Below are 22,242 nucleotides of genomic sequence, written 5' to 3'. Positions count from 1 at the left end.
GTGGCCGCAGTGAAGTGCTGCTGGATCATGAGAAGGATGATGGTGAAAGGGAACATGGCAGTGGGAACTCCACTCTAAATGCTTCCACTTCTCACCTATTGCACCCCCCACCTCCAAATCCCACCAGCCCCCAAATCCCCACCAGCAATGCTCTTGCTGCCTTATCTCCCAGTGGCATTGTCTATACAAGCCCAGCCACAGGTGAAGCAGTCTGTGGCACGGCCCTCACAAAACTTAGAAGGTGTCAGCCAAGAAAACTCAACTATCAGTGCGAGGATCTGAGCTGCCATCTCCGCCTGTGCTCAAGCCACAAGTGTTACATCATATAGGGGAGTAGGAGGAAAAGGAAAAATAAGGCTTTGCATTTGCACAAGGAGATGCACATGGGTGTATAATGTAGAAATATAGAAAATCGGAACAGGAGTTTTTCATTCGGCCCTTTGAGCCCATGCGCCATTCAATATGATCATGGTTGATCCTCTATCTCAATACCATACTCCCCGTGCTCTCCCCATATCCCTTTAGAGTCTAGAAATCAATTCCTTCTTAATTATATTCTAAGACTTGGCCTCCACAACCTTCTACAGGTTCACCACCCTCTGAGTTAAGAAGTTGCTCCTCATCTCTAAATGGCCTGTTAGGGACCAGATTAGAAACTCCAAGGTATAGAATGAAATCAGACTAGACCCCAACTATTTTTGATGTTAGCATTAGCATGAGCACAAAGTGTTTCACTCCACGTGTGATTCTATTGACCCACTAGGAAGTTTTTATTAAACTTTATTTAACAATACAGTTTAACTATAACAAAAAGAAATTGGCATTACTTTTACCAATTGAAATACTTAAACATGACGAGGTATATTTTTTTAACTGCTGGCTATCTTTCTTAGTTCCAATTTAAGCAACGTTCCTCATAAATGTAAACTCCTCTTCAGAATCAGTTAGCAAACATACACAAGCTTACGTGGGTTGCTAGTTTCCCAGTCTTTTAACACCTCTGGACAGAGATAGAGAGACACCTCACTTCTGACTCACAGACAGCAGCCTCCAAAGAAAGAGCTGTCTTCAAAAAGCAGAAATCCAAAGAGAGAGGGAGAAAACACCTCTTGCCTTTTGCAGATCTCTGGAGAGAGATACATATTTTCTACGGGTCCCAGGCTTCAATTTCCAGAGCAGGAAAGAGAAAGAGCTGCTGCCCCGTTCAAATTCAACAGCAACTTCCTGCTTGTCTCTTTCTGCAAGCCTAGCTCTTCCCATGAGCACATGATGCAGTCTTGTCAATCAACCTAATTAAACCCTACTGAAACCCCAGGGGACACCCCAAAAGATAACAAAACTGCATTAACTCAGATTAAAACAAAGACCCTATTAACTAGGAACAATTATTCTTCTGCATGCTCAGTATGTGTGCTGTTGGTTGCAGACAAATCGACACCACTTAACAGAGTTGAATCTCAACATCACCTTCACAAGAAACATGACACTTCTTAAAGGCACAGTATTGTCACACTTACTCCTTATCCTGAGACTGTGATGCATTGTTCTAGAACCGCCCAGCCAGAGGAAACATCATCCCTGTATGCCAAATATATTCTGTCTTAGATAAGGAGACCAAAACTACACACAATACTCCAGATGTGGTACCACCAAGGATTGTGCAAATGCAATAAGACATTCTTCCTCCTGTACTCAAGGCCTCTTGCAATGAAGGCCAACATACCATTCAACACCATTTGCCTTTCTAACTCCTGGCTGTACCTGCATGTTTGCTTTCAGTGGTTGGCATCCCTTGGTATGTCAACATTTTCCTATCTATTACCATTTAAATAATACTCTGCCATTCTGTTTCTCTGTCCGAAGTGGAAAACTTCACAATTACCAAGGTTATATTACACCTGCTATGTATTTGCATACACTCCTCCAGATTAAAAATCCCATTGTTATAGTCAGCCTAGGGTAGCTACCCCTTGTATTAGTGCTTTGGTTGTTCACTAAGTGCACGAAGTTCACTAATTTCCATATTTATATTCCAAATTCATATTCTGTATGTTATGAGAAAGCCTTCTTTGAACTTTTTCATTGTAATGTCAAGTCAGGTACATTCTGCCCTAGATTGTCACATGCATCCAAGCTACCACACAATCTCTCAGGTATCCAGCCACGTCAACAGAACACTTCTGCTTTAAAGGCGATGTTAAAATGTCAGCGACCTTGAGATCACGATGGATGTATGGCATCCCACTTAAAGCCAACTTTAAATCTGTTTCATGCAGCTGTTGTTTTAATTCGGAGACCTTTCTCTGCTCTTGGCTTTAATTTTTACTCCATTCTTAAAATAAAAAAAGCCAACGCGCAGAGTGGACAAGGCAGGCCCGAATCCATCTCCTTGCGTGCTCCAAAAACCAAATTCAATCCAATGGTTCCCACAATAGAGACATACAAGGTCCGAGCTGACAAGAAAAGGCATTGAACCCCATTGTGGGTTTGATCTTAGCCAAAAAGGTCCAGAAGCGAAAGTCTCACCAAACAGGACCTTGCCCAGATTCCTACTCTCTATGCCTTTGACTCAACTGTCTCCCTTGGGCATTTTTTTGTTCCCATTCCATGTTTTCTGCGACTTGTTTTCTGTCCCTCTGCACTGTCCTGCCTGTGCCCGAGGAATACTCCTTGCTTTTGGGTTACCCGATTCCAAACTGAAACTCAAGTGCTTCTGCTTTCCAGGGTGAGCCTCTGGTTATTAAACAACAGCTTAGATTTTTTTAAACCCTACAATTGCTTTTATGTCATAAAACTTTTGTTTTTACAATGCAAGCAAAGTTTAAAGTGAAACTAAAACATACAGACTTGCAGGCTACCTTTTTAACAAGAAGTTAAATTGAGGTTTTAACCTTTTCTTAGCGCACACATACAAAAAGAACAAATGAAGCATAAACCTATACCTTATTCCTAATGCATACAATACAAATAACTTAAATTATCTCTATTTCCTAACAGGAACAATCAGGGGTCTCAGTGCAAATGTGAAGGTTCCATGGCAGAAATCCTGGGTCACTCAAGTGATCAGAGCTTCAGTCAGATTTCGAGAGCTTTAGATTTTTCGGTGTCCAGATCACCAACAATCTGTCTTGGTCCTCCCATGCCGACATATAGTTAAGAAAGCCCATCAGTGCCTCTACTTTCTCAGAAGACTGAGGAAATTTGGCACGTCAGCTATGACTCTCACTGATCTTTACAGATGCACCATAGAAAGCATTCTTTCTGGTTGTATCACGGCTTGGTATGGCTCCTGCTCTGCCCAAGACCGCAAGAAACTACAAAAGGTCATGAATGTAGCCCAATCCTTCACGCAAACCAGCCTCCCATTCATTGACTCTGTCTACACTTCCCGCTGCCTCGGCAAAGCAGCCAGCTTAATTAAGGACCCCACACACCCGGGACATTCTCTCTTCCATCTTCTTCCTTTGGGAAAAAGATACAAAAGTCTGAGGTCACTTATCAACCGACTCAAAAACAGCTTCTTCCCTGCTGCCATCAGACTTTTGAATGGACCTACCTTGCATTAAGCTGATCTTTCTCTACACCCTAGCTATAACTGTAACAGTACATTCTGCACTCTCACGTTTCCTTCTCTATGAACGGTATGTTTTGTCTGTATAGCACGCAAGAAACAATACTTTTCAATGTATGCTAATACACGTAACAATAATAAATCAAATCAATAGCAAACACCTACAACTACCTCCCAGCATCCTCCAACCACCCTCCCTTCCCTAACCCCACCCCAAACCCCAGGAAATCTGCAAATGCAGACTTTGACAAGTGGAGTGAGAGCAGGAAAGCTGATGGTGAGCTGAAGAGCAGAAAGCTGAAAGTTCAATGAACAGCTGCTGGCAATAAATTGTTGTGCTCTATTTCCAGCAGAACACCAATAGGCTGGGAAAGCAAAGTGCTCACAGTGGACAAAAAGGTGGAGCACACAAGAATTATGAAGAAGTAAAAGAAGATGCAGAGGATGAAATTAAATACCCTTTAAAAGTTACATGGACAATAACAAAATACTTCAAATATTTTGATCCAGAAAGAGCATGAGGTGGAGCAGAAACCGGCAGATCTGGACACATAATATCTGTAACTAACTAAATCATCATTATGAGTTCTTTGTAATTAAATCCAACCATTTTTAACAACGTCCAGACAATGTGATGGAAAAACTGTACTACAATCCTTATTTAATTATGTTTTGCTTGTTCATTAAACCTTCAACGAACATGATGAAAAAACCACATAAGTTTAAAATTTATAGCCCTCTACCACAAAATGTCTTGTAGTCAAGTAATAACTTGTTTTTATGTGCTGCCACATCCTGCCATCCTTCTGTGTCTTAAAGCATGAACGTCCAGAGCTCATTTACAAACCTGAGGTCATTTCCTAAAGTAGGTCTGCACCGTTTTTGTCTTTGTTCCACTTGTCATGTGGCTTGTCAGGTTCCCTTACTCTCCCTAATTTGTGAATTACATTTTGCTGAAAAAGGTTCACAGACAACATTATACAGACCTCCATTTTATAAGGTGCATTTGTTTTTAAAAAAAATTATGTTTTCCCACTAGTGTCACTCACCATTGCTCTGATTCACCAGATACAAAAAAAATTACCATTTCAGAAACTCAGTTACATTTGATGACAGGATTTAAACAAACAAAACTGTAGACAGCAGCAGAAGAATAGCAAACGACAGCAAGAGTTAGAGAGAAGCAGTTAAACTGTAGTCACTTGTAACAGGAGATTCACAAATTTAGAGTTTCAGCATGGTGAACAGCTCTTCAACTGCTGTACAACCAGTGTGCACTTACTGAATTTTACAGGGATGAAGTAGGCTAAGTTTGGAACTGGACGTTGAGCATTGCGAAATATATTTTCCATAGATTTTAATTTTCCCTCCACAGCAGCAGCTCAGCTTAAGAGAGTCACAAGACTTCATACTTCATTAAGTATTGAACTGTAATTCTAAGCATTTGAAGAAACCAATACTGGTGGAAAAATAATAACCATCATAGCTGCAATGGCATCGTGTATAGAAGTCTTCCCTCTGGCCTCATAATAAGCTCTTGACCCAGTCTCCCTTCACATGTTGATCTTTATCCAATTATCCACCTTTTCTCCATCACTACTTTTTCTCTGTCTACATTCCATGAGCTCCATTTGCAAAAGATCACCAAGGATGATGACGATCAGGGGCACAACACCCCACAGATGAAAGCTAAATCCATCCGGAGGTCTTATCAGACCAAGAGTCCTTTGGTTTGCATGGCCCACATTGGAACATTCGGAACTCAAGGTAGATAAGGAGAAAAGATTCAGGTTGGCAAAGACAATGTTTTTTTGCACAATGTACATGCATTGTTATTGGCAACAAATTTTTAGGGTTGGTGCCTGCAGCCAGAAAGATTTAGAGCTCCAAAGTCCTCACCAAGCCATGTAGGAGCAGTTGCAATCATCAGAAATGAAATTAGTAAATTGATCTGAAATTCTTTTAAATAATTTGCTGCATTCTTTTCATTGGTACAAAAGTACAGTCACGAAAAGGACTTTAATTGCATTTGCAGTTTCTCCTAGCTATTTCATTGTGAATGATTCAGCATATGGATATAACGGAGATGGCAACTTTGGTATGATAATTAAGCACCTATTTTGCTTTTTTAGTTAGTGTCACAAGTAGGCTTACATTAACACTGCAATAAAGTTACTGTGAAAATCCCCTAGTTACCACACTCTGGCGCCTGTTCGGGTATACTGAGGGAGAATTTAGCATGGCCTATGCATCTAACCAGCACGTCTTTCAGATGTGGGAGGAAACTGGAGCACCCGGAGGAAACCCACGCAGATATGGGGAGAACTGGCAGACTCTGCACAGACAGTGACCCAAGCTGGGAATCAAACCCAGGCGCTATGAGGAAGCAAGGCTAACCATCGTGCCGCCTTATTTATTTTACATAGTTTTTAATTGGTTGTCTTTTGGCGACTGAAGCATTGAGCCAGTCAATGTACCGATAAAATGCACTGGCACTTTTAAAGCAGTTATTATTTTTCACAGTCCCGTAGAAAAAATTAAAAAGTTGTTCTTCATTTCAATCTCCGAGATCCCAGTGTGAATGTGCAGCCTGATGCCAATCACTGCACAAATTAGTGCAGTACACACAGAAAAGACAGCAAACTGTAATGTAATAACTAGCGCAGTCGTTGACTTGATTGTAATTAATAAATTTCAGGTATGTTTTTAAAATCGCAAATATCATACAAGGGGAAACATAAGCAGATTCTGAATTGTGTGTAGTTTATGTTATTAAATAACGTTTTACCAGGCTGTCTTGCTGCAAGCGCTACAGAACAAACTCATGCTCTACACAAGCAACCCACTAATCTTTTGATAGGATTACAGAAAGCACCACAGATTTAAACAACATTTTATAACCTCGTCACATAGAAAAAGTAATGGGATCCTCTATCAATATAAAATTGGCTTTACAGTGATCACAGGATTCAAAACTTGTGATCTGAGGAGAACATTATTTAAAAGCACATTTGAATAAAAGTAAATTATTGGCTGTATATATCATATACATTTAACTAACACAGCACTCACAAGGCTTCACAATCTCCGTCAATTCACTTAGAACCTCAAACTATCATATGTATTCAACCTAAAGAAAAGTAATAAAGTATCAAATGATACCATTCACATCCGTCCTGCATTATATCCACTGCTATATGAGAAACAGATTAGTCAGATTACTTTGAAATTTATATAGACATTTGACCACCCACTAATGGGAAGCTGGTGATTAAAGCGAATCTGAACACTAATATTTACCGGTAGTAGTCTCCAATCCACAGTGTAATTACTGTATTAACTATCTCTTCAGAGTCTGGTCTGTGTGTTGTGGCGATGGCATATACTCCAGCATTAAATTTGGCTAACAGCTTAAGAATGTTACTTTCTGTCACATATATTTCAAAAATCATGATATGCATTGAAATATTCTCCATCAAAGTGATCAGAAGAACATTTCTCTTTACCCACAACTGCTTATGATTTTTTTTTAGAAAAGAGTATTTGGACATGGAAACTTATTTCCCGGCATGAACAGAAATGGAGAGAGGAGAGAAAACATTCTCTGGTTGGAACCTGAAAGCTAAATTAATAGTCAACAATTTTTCTGCTTAAGATTTGATTGCTGCAAGTTTATAGACAAACACATAGTGAATAAATAAATTGTCACATAATAAAGTCCAGTATAATTTTAATCAAGATCATAACGAACAGTAAATACCAATTTACTCAATGGAATTTTTGACTTCTCCATAAATTACAAATGTATTTTTTTCAAATCATCTCATTTCACAAAATTAAAAGGTTTTAGGTCAGGATAAAAAAAAGAGTGTTTGTGGAAGATAATCTTAAAATTAACTTTTAAGAGGTAACGTTCGTAAAATCACTCCAGTTATTCCTTCATATTTAGAGCAGCAATCAACAAAGACACAAAAAACCAACAGCAAGATGAATAGTTACAAGTGGGGTCAAGAATATAATCCAACTCTAAATGGAAAACATAATCCAAACACCACCTGTGAAAATTCAGAATTGAGATACTGCACATTACAGCATGATGCCTGCGCTAAAGACCACACAAGAGGTCATCCAATACTTCAAAACAATATTGTTTCTTATGGATTTCAACTTTTGATTTATAACAATGAAGTTAACAAGCCATTTTGGTTATTAAGTAACATTGGGGATGGGTTCATTTCATAAAACGGTCAACAATACCATTAAAGCTCAGCAAGTGACAATGAGAATGGGCTGTTGCCATTATTATTATCAGAATGATCCAAGTTGCTCCACAAATGCCAGTTCAAAAATTTTAAAAATACTATTTTTAAAAATAAAATGTCTTCTTCCTCAATTTTATTTGAAGTTTGTGTGCGAGCTGCAGAAGCCAAATTCCATTTGATAATCATAAAAGCAAATTACTACGGATCCTGGAATCCGAAACAAAAACAGAAAATGCTGGAAAATCTTCAGGTCTGACAGCATCTGTGGAGAGAGAATAGAGCCAACGTTTCGAATCATCCAAAAGGGTCATCCAGACCCGAAACGTTGGCTCTATTCTCTCTCCACAGATTGCTGTCAGACCTGCTGAGATTTTCCAGCATTTTCTGTTTCCATTCTATAATCATCAAAAACACATATTAATTACAATTACTATATAATCTGATCAATCTCTATATGATGTAGGATGGTATCTTGACTTGAAAACGAAGATAGTTGTTGCTATATCATAAATTTTATGTTGTTAACTGAGGACAAATGGACTTTTAAGCACATCCGCTGACAATCTACTTTTGGCCAAGATTTTTCAGTATGCGCAGAGGCTGTGGGGCCCAACGAGAAGCCCACTGCATTGCCTCCGTTTATGTCTCCCGGCCCTGGGAGAATCGCCCCCATGGAACAGCATGAAGTCATGGTACATACATGATGGATAATCACAGAACAAAAAAGGTTAGCCCTCGTCCATGTCAGTGCAAGCAAATTGTTAATGCCATATTAAGTCTTAATTGCTGCCAAACAACCTTTCTGGCGTTAAATTTACCTTTATAAGTGCGGACTTTCATTTCTTCAGAATGTAATCATATATATGAAAATAAATCATTTAATAACTTTTTCTTTTAACTTTTTTCCATCATTTTTGCCTCATTCCCTTAATCCCAACTTTTTTTCCCTCTCTTTATTTCACTTTCTGTTCACAAGTTGGTATTGGATTAACTATACTAATTTACACTTACTGATGCAGATTCCGAGCTGTTCTGTAACCAATCTTAGTTAAGATATACAGTTGCTTGCTCTGTTCATATAGACCCCAGATTCTTTAAAGAGGGGTGTTGTGCCAAAATGGCCATCTAATTACATCAGGCACAAAACTTCACATGAAGTCTGTCAGTAAGTGAATGACTGGCACAATTTGTTCACCGCTGACTGCAAAATCCTGTCCAATCAGTTGCTGAAATGCAAAGCTAACAAGGACAAATGTATTTTTAAACCGTATCTGAGTTTTTGAAAACACAAAACCAAATTTTTTTCCTGAACTAAATGAAATGTTTAGTTGTGTTTTTTATGAAATAAATCTTAGTAAATATGTAAATTAAAACAGGTGAATTAAAAATAAGTGAGTGCGCTTGGGCTGTTTTTGTTTCATCAAAAACACATAGGGCCCATAAACAAGCTAATTTAAAATTTTGTAGGCTATTTTGCATAATAATAGTAAACATTCACAAGTGATGCGTGAACTATTCAATGTCACATTTTAAAAGAAAGGATGAGACAGTTGGACATTTCAAAACTGAAATTAGAAAAATTGCATTCAACCATTACACTATATTATACGAAGCTCTTCATTCTGTGTGTTCAGGAGTCCCTGTGGGCATCATAACAGTTTGGGATACAGCAAGTTCCAGCTCTGGTACTGAGGTTTCTGTCTAGTGACAAGGGTGGGACCTGCAGTAAGTGTGTTGATAGGGTCCCTCGCAGTTCAAGAGTCAATAACAACCAGTCAATTTTAGTCAGTCATTTTGCAGTCAAGTCAGTTTTAAATCCAAAGGCATAGGAAGGGACCCCAAGAAGAGTTCTTACGAGTCCCAGTGTCACACCAACAGTTCTCAATGAAAAGTTCAAGAGCAGTTAAGAGGCCAGAGGGTGGGGTCCAAGCAGAGGGAAAATACTGGAGTCGGGTGAAAAGAACCATCGAACAGGGGAAAGAGTCCTGCCCAAAGAACTGAGCAAGAAGACAGAGACAATGGAAGAAGAGTTCAGCATCGTGCTAAGCCCAAAATTCATTGAAGTGAGGACACAGGGGATGAAACGGAGTGCTTTACTGAACACAGAACGTTCCGCATACGTGAGGAGGGTGTGGTGAATATATGCAATGGGATTAGAGGAACAGTGATAAATCTTCACTGTTGGCGCAACATCAGCCTTCTTAATTTCTCTGGCTCTCTCACCCACTCCAACTTGTCCCCCTCTGAAATTGCTGCACTCCGTTCTCTTAGGTCCAACCCCGACCTTGTGATCAAACCTGCTGACAAGGGTGGTGCCATTATTGTTTGGCATACTGACCTCTACCTTGCATGTCTACATGTCCTTGGCCTGCTGCAAGCTCCTGTGAAGCCCAAGGCAAGATGGAGGAGCAGCATCGTATTTTCCGACTAGGTGCATTACAGCCCTAAGGACTCTGCATCGAGTTCAAAAACTTTAGACTGAACTTTCTCCTCCATCTTAAACCCTTTTTTTTATATACAACACATTTTTTTCTATCTGTAAGGGTTGCTCAGATGAAAGGAATAGTGAGAGTTCGAACAACTTCCTGGTATCTGCATTGAAATCCTTCCAAACCTTTCTTTGGCACAATATAATTCATTATTCTTGTTTAATGAATGTTTTATTCTTTTGTTAAAAGTTCATCAGCAGACCCCTGTGAATCCATGCAGTTGTTGCCTTCCATAGTTTTAAAAAATAAATAAATTTACAATCTATCAAGCCAGGTTCTACTCTGGGATCTGACTTGTTCAGCATTATCGGCTGTGCCATAATGTACATCTTTTATTCTTGTCATTATAGAAAATACTATAGCAAACATGACATATAGAGCCACATCCACTATTGGTTTTAAATTTTAAGAGGCAGCATACTTTTGCAGAGTGAGGGTGTGGAATGTAACTGTATGCAGTAATTAAATGCATAAGGTGCATTTTAAAATAGGAGGGAGAATTTTTAGATATGGTTCCCCAGCTGCCATTAGTTTCAGCAGAAATCCCATAAATGGCCATCTCTCCAGGCTCATCACTGATTTCCCACTGAAGTTATAGTGCAGAATGCCTGCAGAAATTTCAAACCACAATCTGTATAAGTAGTAAGAGACAGATAATCTTACCCATATCCACTCATTAGCCTTCAGTTCCACAGCATTCTCAGGTTCTGCACTGTACAGACACCACAGACACTGCAACAGGTACTGCTGGCTCTCCTCTGGATTAATAAACAGTAATCAGTTTAAATATAAAAGTAGACTGAAGTTTATAAATTACTTACCGCAAAGAATTTGCACAAGACTTTAATGCTACATTGAAATTTCCTTAAATACGAGTTAAAATATGTTAACATAAGAAGCTGTGATGTGCAGAGACAGAAATTCTGGTTGACTTGAACAATTACATATTTGTTGCAGAGAAAAATACTAGATTATAGGTTTATTATTTATATTTCAACTTTGAAAAATCTTGACATATCAGGAGCACTGGTGCAGAAGATTGCATCATCAGAACTAAATACTGGCTAGACTAATGTCTTCATTGTAATTATCTAAAAAAATCAATCAACACAAGTATGAATCAATAACAAAAATGTACACCCACATTAGTTATAGGTTTTAAATCTGAATGATGAATAGATTCTTAGACAGGTTTGTTCACTCACATGAAAATGACAAACCCTTAACCTCCGACTTTTAAAATCTTCTCTTTTATCACCAACAAATGGTAAGTGTGAAGTATTTCAATTCACGTTATAGCACAAGAACACTAAGCGAATAACATAATATCCATTGATTCCAATATCAATGAGTTGAGCTAAAAGTTAAAGGGGACTTTAGCTAATGAAGCCCTGGTGACAACACAGTGGACACACATTATTTCCCTAGATTTATGTAGGACATTTGAACCAGAGTCAAGTGGCTATGATAAATAAAACATAAATGCGACACGGTGGCAGAGTGGTTAGCATTGCTGCCTCACAGCGCCAGGGATCCAGGTTAGATTCCCAGCTTAGGTCACTGTCTGTGTGGAGTTTGCACGTTCTCCCCGTGTCTGCGTGGATTTCCTCCGGGTGCTCCGGTTTCCTCCCACAGTTTGAAAGACGTGCTGGTTAGGTGGATTGGCCATTCTAAATTCTCCCTCAGTGTACCCGAACAGGTGTCGGAGTGTGGTGACTAGGGCATTTTCACAGTAACCTCATTGCAGTGTCAATGTAAGCCTACTTGTAATTAATAAACTATACTTAAATCTGAATGCTGATTCGAAATCAAAACACAGATGCTGAAAATATAAAATAAACACAGAAAATGCTCAGCAGGTCAGGCAGCATTTGTAGAGAGGGAAATAGATTTAACATTTCAGTTCAATGACTTTTTGTCAGAATTGGAAAAAGCTACAGGATGTAATAGATTTTAGGCAAGTGAAAGTGGAGGGAGGGTGAAATAGGAACAAAAGATGAACCTTTTATAGGGTAGAAGGCAGGAGATATTAAACAACAAAAGATTCATGAGGCAAGAACAAAGTGGTAATGGGACATGTAAAGAAACAAAAAATTGCACAGAGGAGTTGTGAATGGCTTAATTATGAACAGCTGTCATCCAAAAGCAAAAGAGAGAGAAAACCAACAGAAGAAAATGAACTAAAGAAAACCAGAAAATTGAGGGGCAGAGGTAACAATGTAAAAATCGTTGAAAACAGTGGCGAGTCTGAAGGCTGTAAAATGCTCAGTTGAGTGATGACCAGCTGTTCTCGGAGCTTCCATTGAGTTTCATCGGAACATTACAGGAGGTAGAGGACAGAAAGGTCAGGATGGGAACAAGTGGAGAACTAAAACAGCAGGCAATTGGAAGCTCAGAATCATACTTGTGGTCTGAATGGAGTTGCCCCATAAAACAATATGAAGGAGACCACATCATGAGGAACAAATGCAGTACACTATACTGGAAGTAAATCACTGTTTCACCTGAAAAGAATGCTTGGGACCTTGGAGAGTGAAGAGCAGATGCCGCACCTCCTCAGCCTGAATGAAAAAGCCACAGGAAGAGGCAGGGTGTTGTGGGTGACTGAGAAATGGACAATGGTGCTGTGCAGGGAATTATCCCTTCAGAATGCTGAAAGGGGAGAGGTAGATGTGTTTGGTAGTGGCATCGTGCTGGGGGTGGCAGAACTGCCGAAGGTGGATCTATTGAATATAGAGGAGCGTGTGCACATGCAAGCGTGCATGTGGAATTGTAAGTTGAGGGAAAATCTTGACATGTCAGGAGCACTGGTGCGGAAGGTTGCATCATCGGAACAGATGCAACAGAGAGAGAAAAATCAGTAGAATAGAATAAAATCCTTAGAGGGAGCAGGGTGCGAGGAAGTGAAGCTGATGTTGCTGTGGGAGTCAGTGGGCTTGTGGTGAATATTGGTTGATAGCCCATTCCCCAGAAATGAAAAGAAAAAAATTGAGGATGAGAAGAAGAAACAGAGATGGGCCAGATGAAGACTAGAGAGGGGTTGAAAGGTTGAAATTGGAAGCAAAGTTGATTGATTTCCCAGGTCAGGATAAGAGCAGGAAACAGCACCTATACAGTCATCAATGTACTGGAGAAAGAACCAAGGAACGGGGGGCCTAGGTAGGAACGAAAGGTGCCCCACATACCCCCAAAAAAGGCAAGCATAGCCAAAACTCATGCAGGTATCTGTCAACATCTTTTATTTGGAGGAAGTGAGTGGAGTTGAAGGAGGCGTCATTCAGCGAAATGGAACAAGATACCGATGAATGGGGACAGATTTGGCTGCATTCAAGGATAGGAGTGGAAAGTTCCCAGAATGTCCTGATAGGAGATGAAGATGCAGAGAGAGTGGAGGTCCATGGTGAAAGAAGACAATTACGACCAGAAAACTGGAACTTATTGAAGTGACGGAGGGCATCAGAAGAGCCACAGATAACGATGAAAAGAGGGGAAAAGGGGAGAGTTGAGACAGGAAGAAAACAGGTGAAAGCCAATACTTCAGAATCAATATCAAGGGGAAGGAGGGTGAAATCCTGCAGATAGAGTTTAAGGAAATAAAGAGAAAATTAAAAAACAGGACTTCAAAAGGTATTAATCTCTTGATTACTCCCAGCGTCAAGCACTATTGAGAGTGGGTTAATGTACAGCTAGGGCTATAGTTTTACAGCCCAGATGTGGCGGACAGGGCCACAAAATGCAACAAGCCGTTCAAAAGTCCATTGACTTCGGAGGAACCCGAAAATTCCACTACAGGAGGGACCAAAACATTCCACCCACGGTGCAGGGAAGAAGCCTTTAGATCCCTGGGACGCGAGGAAGTTCTGTGCAGGAGGGTCCTGATGGCTGGGTTGCACCTTAACAGAGCTGGTCCCAATAATGCTGTCGACAGATTAGCTAATGCAGTGGGAAGGATTTGAAGTATTCAGCAGGATGTTGGACAATGTAAGACTTGGTGTGGGACTCACAATTTACCCCAAAATGGGGTCAAAGTCAATTAAAGCAATTTACTAGGGAACAGCAGTTTGATGTAATTTATAAACTAAATAGACAGTAAAGATATGAAACCCCTAACAAGTAAAAGTGGTTTACTGGTCCCGGATGGGAAGAACAGATGGCTGAAATTGATCTCTGTAGCTGGAGGAGGCAGTTTCCTCTGCTCTCAGTCTTCTTGAGCTAGCTGAATTATTAGGCCAAAGCTAGCACTGGTCCACCTCCAAAGCCTCTTTGTATACCTCATTCCTGGGAGTCTTATGTACATCACTTGTTCAATTGTCTAATAGCAAGGAACGGATATTCAAGTCATCTCTCTTATTTCCGTTGAAAGTCCATGAAGTCATCTGGAGGCTTATTGCTTGCTAGGACATCCTGTTTAACCTTTCGTCAAGGCAGTTGGTTTACATATGGGTCATGAGATCCAACCTTATCAGGCTTTAGCAATGTCTTGTTTGAGAGCCTGTCCTAGAGCCATGTATTTGACAGAGAAACAGGCTATGCTGCCCTGTGTTTGTCAGCCCAGCCACCTTCTATAGCATTTTCCTTAATAAGAGAGGAAACCATTTCTAGTGTTACGGACTGAAGGGAATTCATTTACACAGCCTCATTTCTCCACTCATAACTCAAACAGAAAGGTGCTTTTGATTTCCCCCTTTATAAATGGAGGTGTATTTTCTCCAATCCTTCAGTTTTGTGTTGATCTAATTCTCTATTAATGACTCCACAGCAAACTCGAGATAAGATAAAATAAGAGTGTTGGCTTATTTTACTCTCACAAATTGTAGAAAAGAGTTTCAAAACATCCTTCCCTTTTGCACTCATGCAATAAAAGAGGGATAAGGGAAAGGGGTTCAGGGCAAAGGACACGATAAATTTCAGAGTCCAATAAGTCAAGGTCCAATGCTGGTTCTTTCAAGTGGCTTTTTCTATCAGAATTCCTGGTCTTAGTCATAGGAACTTGCTTGCAGGTTGAGACTGTTAAAGATACATAAAGTATTCTCGCATCCTGGAAATTAGTTCACTCTGTAGGCAAAATACAGGGTTCTTTGTGGAGGTCTTTGGAGGTAGCTGGCAGCCAAAGGCAGGCTGCTAGCCTGGAGTCTGGTTCTCTTCAGCGGTTAAACCACAACTGAAGATAGAATTCAAAAACCGGATAATTAAAGGATATCAAACAGCTCTTTTCTTGGTCATGTGACAGAGTGGTTTTGGGTCAGGCCATTCAACTAACAAGGCCCCTTGTTAAAACCCATTGAGTTTTGAGAAGGTAACTGTAGAACCATTATCACAACATTGGCGATGAGGAGTCATGAATAGCTCTACCTTTGTCCATTGCCAGCTAGTGCAGACATCTCTTCTGCTAATCCACTGTGTTGGCTTGGCTGGAATGTTTATACAATGCAAGGAGTGTTACATTCCAGGGGTTTGCTGCATTACCTGTTGTCTGTGTTTAAACTGTCAGAAACTCCCATAACTACTATCATGTGGTCAGCAGTGGGTCATTTCCTCATTCAGCCTTTTTTTTTGCATATTTATATGCCCATTTAAAAAAATAATTACATTATTAATCTAGAATATTTCTGGGTATAGGGGACTCAGGAAAGATGGGGAAGGAAGAAAATAAGAGGAGGAGTATTGATGAATAGAATATTACAGAGCTAGGAGACATTCCTTGAGGGATTAAGAATAGGAACTATTTAGTTTGAGTTAAGAAACTGGAGAGTGTATTAGTGTATTTTACAGAGAACTTAACAGTGGGAAAAAGATAGAGGAGCAGATTTGCAAAGAAATTAACAGAATTGTGATAATGGGAGACTTTAACGAACTCAATATTATTTTTAGTTCATTCTTGAGGTATGAAGCCAGCACTTTTGCTCATCCTCAATTGCTCTTGAGAAAGTGTTGAGCCTCCTTTTTGAACTGATGCAGTCCATGTGGTGAAGATACACCCAATGCCATTAGGAAGGGAGTTCTCATGTTTTTGACCCAGCAACAGTGAAGGAATGAGGATACAGTTCCAAGTCCAGATAGTGTGTGACATGGAGGAAAATTTGTAGGTTGTGGTATTCCCATGCTGCCTTGTGTTAGCGGTCATAGATTTGGAAGGTGCCGTCAAAGGAGGCTCTGGGGAGTTCCACTAAATAATGTTTTGAAGGCCAATCAGCTACAGGTAACTTACTAAATATCAACAATCTTTACAATCAATAGATACGAAATCATAAGATTATGATGTGTATCAAACAAACACCATCTGGGTCAAGTAACTTGACACAATTGTCGTCAACTTTATTTAATTTACATATTCTAGTTCAAATTATCTTTACATCAATTGATTTTTCTAATCCAAAGCAAGCAGCCTTCTCCCTCAATTTATCTCAGTAGAATTACTGGAAGTGCATCAACCCGAAAGAACATGGCAAACCTGATATTAGCATGCCAAAATACTCTGCACAAAGGGGTACTATAGCAGTAAGCTAGACATCTTGTCTCCAAGCCTACACATTGACTTTAACAAAGGCATAATTACCAATTTAAGTATGGTGTTTGTAACAGCTTTTTATAATTAAACAAAGACAAGAGGAACCAAAAATCCTGTATTTTTAATCTAACTTTTCAATCATAATGCTAAATCTTTGGCATGAAAGGCTCAGTCTCCTTTTGAACTTCATGCTTCCGGTTCATAAAACAGTGACTGAAGATTAAATTATTTTTGTCCAAAAATCTTCATAAACTTACCATGTGCTACAACAAATGGATTCCAACAAAGTCTGCCCAACAATTGACCAATCAGCGGAAATAATTTTAATACTGGAGTAATATTCTGTAACAAGAGATACGCATTGGTCAGTATTTATACAAAACAGACATTGGTCATTGGAAAGAATAGTACTATATTAATATACTGAACCAATATCATGAAACTACTTTCAGTTAAATTCTATTTACCCAGTTTTTAAAAAGTCATTGCTGGTGCTTCTACAGGATCAGATGATGGACACTAGTATGACACACGTATGCTGTTACAGTATATCTGATTTGAAATTAACCTTAATATACTTCTTGTAATGTAGCTATTAAGTGCAAGCAATCATTATCAAACATAATTACAACTAGAATGCAACTTTAAGCACCAGAACAAGGTACAATCGGTAAATATCAAAAGAAGTTTCATAACAGATCATACAAATGAGCAAATTTATTGCACTTGAATGTTACAAAATCAGTTAAATATTTTCTTATATCAGGACTGTTGTGCTACTCACATAGGTACCTGTAGACTGTGACATGCACCGGCACATCCCAGTTGTACTGCAGGCTACAACCTACCCAATGATAGTGAGCTCTATGCTCCCATTCAGACACATAAATGTAATGCTTTCTCACTCACTGCCTACATTTTAATGTTAGCGGTGACATAGCATTAACATCCACACTCCGAATATTAAACTCCAATTTAGGAAGCTCCCAGCCGTCCACTGGATTACATAAACACTTTTTGAAACCTGGTGTTATACCAGCTGGAGTTTTATTGGACCTTATGGAGAACCAAAATACTTCTGATGCTGGGAATCTGAAATAAAACATAGTGAACACTGAATATACTCAGCAGGTCAGGCAGCAGCTGTGGGAAGATTATGAAAGATGGGCCAAGCTTTTTTTTAAAAAAAATGGTGTGTGGGACCCAGATGCCCCCACTGCAGAAAGTGGGGAAGGGGTTAGGGATCAAACAAATCCTATTCTGGCCGTTGGCAAGAGTGGGAGTCACAAATTGACAGAATAGTCACAATCACTCTTGAAGGGTGGATAAAGTCTGTTTTTTTAAATCCTCTGCACTTTAAACTTAAAATAAAACAGGCTACAACTAGCACTGAAAAAAACCCCTGCTTTGATTAAGAGACAAATTTCTGCTGGTTAAGAAAAAGCGGCTCATGCAGTTTCAGTAGAGCTCTTTGTTGACATTTCCCCATGAGCTATTATTATGCCATTATGAATGCATGACTGAATTTTAAAAGCTACAATTATCTCAATCGGTTTTGGAGTTCGCAGTTTGAATTACAGTTTGAAGAGGCTATGAAAGGATGAGCTGGCTTTGATGTGGGACCAGAATAGAAGTTTGTTTGTTTTTCTGAGAGGTCACCCACTTAAGGGAATTTAAAAAGCCTTGAATGGGTCCTCCGAATCTTTTTTTTCACCATCAAGTGTCTATAAACAAGAGCTTCTGAAACAACTGGGACAAGGCCTTCTAATAAATCTGCCTCAGCAGTTGCCCATCTCCCATGGTACCTACGCCTTGCTTCCAGGGTCAATGTGCCTGACTCCATCCTGCTCCTGCAAACCTATTCAACCCTGGTCCCAGAGTGACAATTACAGGATTGGAGGTATTTTTTAACCAAGGTACGCGCTGAGTTGGGCGATTTCGCAACTCTCTTTGGTAGTGAAAATCTGGTCCCTAATGTTTCAGGTTCATGATCTTTCATCAGAACTGGAATTAGGCAAGAAGAGAGACAAGAAGGGGAGGAGGGAGAGAGCTAAAGGGAAGGGCCCTGATGGGGTGGAAAATAGTAGAGATTAAACGATGAAAGAATGATGGCACAGGCTAAAGGGGATGGCTTTGCAGTTCCATTTCATCATTCATGCTTTTATTTCTTCCTTTCTAGCGTCAGATATTGCAAGTTATAACAATTTTTGCATACCAATGCTCCCTTCAGATCCTTCCTTTCTTTCACTTTCCTCTGACTCCATCTCTCCTTCCAATCTCTCCCTTCGACATGCTTTCAATCTCCTCTCTCTGGTCCTGAATCATCAATCCTCAGTCCAGGCCTCCACTGCATCCCATCATCGCCCCACCTTAATGAATTTAAGCTTGGTACAATGCTGAGCTCTTCTTTCTTAAATGTTGTGTGCTTTTCCTCAATCAACATTTCCCCTCCACCAAGATTGACAGGCCCTTGACTGCGTCAGTCCCATTTCCCACACTTCTGCTCTCACCCTTTCCCCCCCTCTCCTAGAATGATCGCGTTCTCCTTGTCCAGCATCCAGCATGACAGTCTTCACATTCAACAGATCATCCTCCACCACTTCCACCCAGTGTGATAATGTGCCCACCAAGGGACTGAGGGCAAGATGCAAATTTGCAAGTAGAAAATCCTACCAATTACCCAACTGAAAACCTTACCACTTATTTCAAAAATGAAATTAGGCTGCTTGATTGGTTAAGAAGTCTCATATGACATCTCTACCAATCCGGAGAAAGATTCCTTTCATAATAAATCAAAATGACAGGAAATATATTCTTGTTAACATTTCACTATGGCCTGGTTCCCAACTGGCTGAACTGAGGTCCAGCAAAACAAATAGGAATAGTCTCTCTGCTACTATTAACTTACTATTTCTCCCAATCTGTGTAACAGATTGTCTCTGGCTATGTCTTCAATAATTCTTTCCTTCTGTGAGTTGCTTACCATATGCTGTATGGCTCCATAAATCTGCTTCAGGAACTCCTGTAACTTAGGCAGGTGTAGGCAGACATCTTTTTGCGATTCGAAAGTGGTGGTCTGGCCCCACTCAACAGCCTTATTCAACCAGTACTCAAAGTCAAAGCTGGAAGCTGAAATAGAAGTTCCTTTGGCCATACCACAAGCCACAAAACGCAAATCAAGTTTTAATTGTCATTAAAAAGGAATGGAATCTTCTGCGAACACCGTGACATCTGCAAAAGAAAAAAGCCAATTCTTAATTTTTCAATGAAGGTTCTGAAAATCAGAGTACAAATATAATGATTTTTTTTGTGCCAAAATGGCAGCGATTGAGTTCGAATAAGTAAATTACTTTAAAATCCATTGCCCAGCTGGGGCTCAAATTTTTACCATCTGAATTTGTCATCACCAACTTTTCATTACAATAAAATACTGCCCTGCAAAGAGCAACAATTACCACAAATCTTGATACATGTATATGGCATGTATTGTGTTTATACGCAAAATATTAATTTTTCCTAAAGTGTTATCAGACAGCCATCACTGAAATAGTTGTCTTTATTGACATTGGCGGAGACACATCCCATAGACGTAAACAGCAAGGAAGGGGAGAAATTACAATAAAGAAAAAATCTGGCATTGCGCAAGCCTATGTAGAGAAAAAAATGTGGTACTAAACTGCAACAAAACCAAGATGCAGATGAGAATATCAACCCACACAAGCATTGCTTAGAGCGGTTCATATTGTTGTTTTAACCTCAGTTTTGCAGCTAATTATGAAAGTACTTTGTTGAAGCAACAAGAAAATTGTCCAGTTACAGATAGAACAGAATAGAGGCATATAAACTCAGTGTTACGTTCCTGGAGGGATGAAAAAGATCTGACTTGACCTTGCCCAGGTCACTCAGGTTTAAATGGCTTTTTCTTAGTAAAGCCCTTTCCCCACCCTGTCAAATCATTGGCCCCTTTTTTTAAAAGTTTGACCATGTAGAAATTCAGCCTCTGCAATTAATATCTAGCGGGTCTAGTCAACAATGGAGCTTTAGAGATTTCATTGAATAATAGCAACAAATTATTCAAGCTAAAACAATAGCTAACAACCGTAGGGCTCAACGGGGCTCTAATATCCAATATAAAAAATACATTTTTTTGTATTCATTCATTGGAGTTGGTGATTGCTGACAAGGTCAGCATTTATTGCCCGTCCCTAAATCCCCTAAAGTGGTGATGAGCTGTCTTCTTGAACCACTGCAGTCCTGTGGTGTAGTGACACCCACTGTGCTGTTAGGGAGGGTGTTCCACAATTTTGACCCAGCGACAGTGAAGGAAGAGTGATGTATTTCCAAGTCAAGATGGTGTGTGACTTGGAGAACTTACAGGTGGTAATGTTCCCACAAATCTGTTGTCCTTGTCCTTCCAGAGGGTAGGGTTTGAGAATTTGGAAGGATATGGGATATAATGATACCAGAAAGCCCAACTGAGCCATCCAACAAAGAACAATACAGCACAGGAACAGGCCCTTCGGCCCTCCAAGCCCGCGCCGCTCCCTGGTCCAAACTAGACCTTTCTTTTGTATCCCTCCATTCCCACTCCGTTCATATGGCTGTCTAGATAAGTCTTAAACGTTCCCAGTGTGTCCGCCTCCACCACCTTGCCCGGCAGCGCATTCCAGGCCCCCACCACCCTCTGTGTAAAATATGTCCTTCTGATATCTGTGTTAAACCTCCCCCCCTTCACCTTGAACCTATGACCCCTCGTGAACGTCACCACCGACCTGGGGAAAAGCTTCCCACCGTTCACCCTATCTATGCCTTTCATAATTTTATACACCTCTATTAAGTCTCCCCTCATCCTCCGTCTTTCCAGGGAGAACAACCCCAGTTTACCCAATCTCTCCTCATAACTAAGCCCCTCCATACCAGGCAACATCCTGGTAAACCTCCTCTGCACTCTCTCCAAAGCCTCCACGTCCTTCTGGTAGTGTGGCGACCAAACTGGACGCAGTATTCCAAATGCGGCCGAACCAACGTTCTATACATCTGCAACATCAGACCCCAACTTTTATACTCTATGCCCCGTCCTATAAAGGCAAGCATGCCATATGCCTTCTTCACCATCTTCTCCACCTGTGACGTCACTTTCAAGGATCTGTGGACTTGCACACCCAGGTCCCTCTGCGTATCTACACCCTTTATGGTTCTGCCATTTATCGTATAGCTCCTCCCTACATTATTTCTACCAAAATGCATCACTTCGCATTTATCAGGATTGAACTCCATCTGCCATTTCTTTGCCCAAATTTCCAGCCTATCTATATCCTTCTGTAGCTTCTGACAATGCGCCTCACTATCTGCAAGTCCTGCCAATTTTGTGTCGTCCACAAACTTACTGATCACCCCAGTTACACCTTCTTC

General features: G+C 40.1%; 1 protein-coding gene across 3 annotated transcripts in view; it reads right to left on the bottom strand.

Moving 5' to 3' along the window:
• Nucleotides 1-22,242, bottom strand: part of fancc (FA complementation group C) — a 154,726-nt gene that overhangs the window by 115,011 nt on the left and 17,473 nt on the right. For all 3 annotated transcript variants that reach the window (XM_078214414.1, XM_078214416.1, XM_078214415.1), the window contains exons 2-4: nucleotides 19,814-20,061; nucleotides 17,088-17,172; nucleotides 10,986-11,080 (exon numbers count right to left, since the gene is read on the bottom strand). In XM_078214414.1, coding sequence (XP_078070540.1) covers nucleotides 10,986-11,080; nucleotides 17,088-17,172; nucleotides 19,814-19,984 — 351 coding nt within the window. In that variant the 5' untranslated portion in view covers nucleotides 19,985-20,061. The remainder of the gene's footprint in view (nucleotides 1-10,985; nucleotides 11,081-17,087; nucleotides 17,173-19,813; nucleotides 20,062-22,242) is intronic.

Source organism: Mustelus asterias, chromosome 6 (assembly GCF_964213995.1).
Source record: "Mustelus asterias chromosome 6, sMusAst1.hap1.1, whole genome shotgun sequence".
Lineage (NCBI taxonomy): Eukaryota > Metazoa > Chordata > Chondrichthyes > Carcharhiniformes > Triakidae > Mustelus > Mustelus asterias.
Note: the sequence above shows the minus strand (reverse complement) of the source record. Positions and strands in the feature narration are given on the sequence as shown.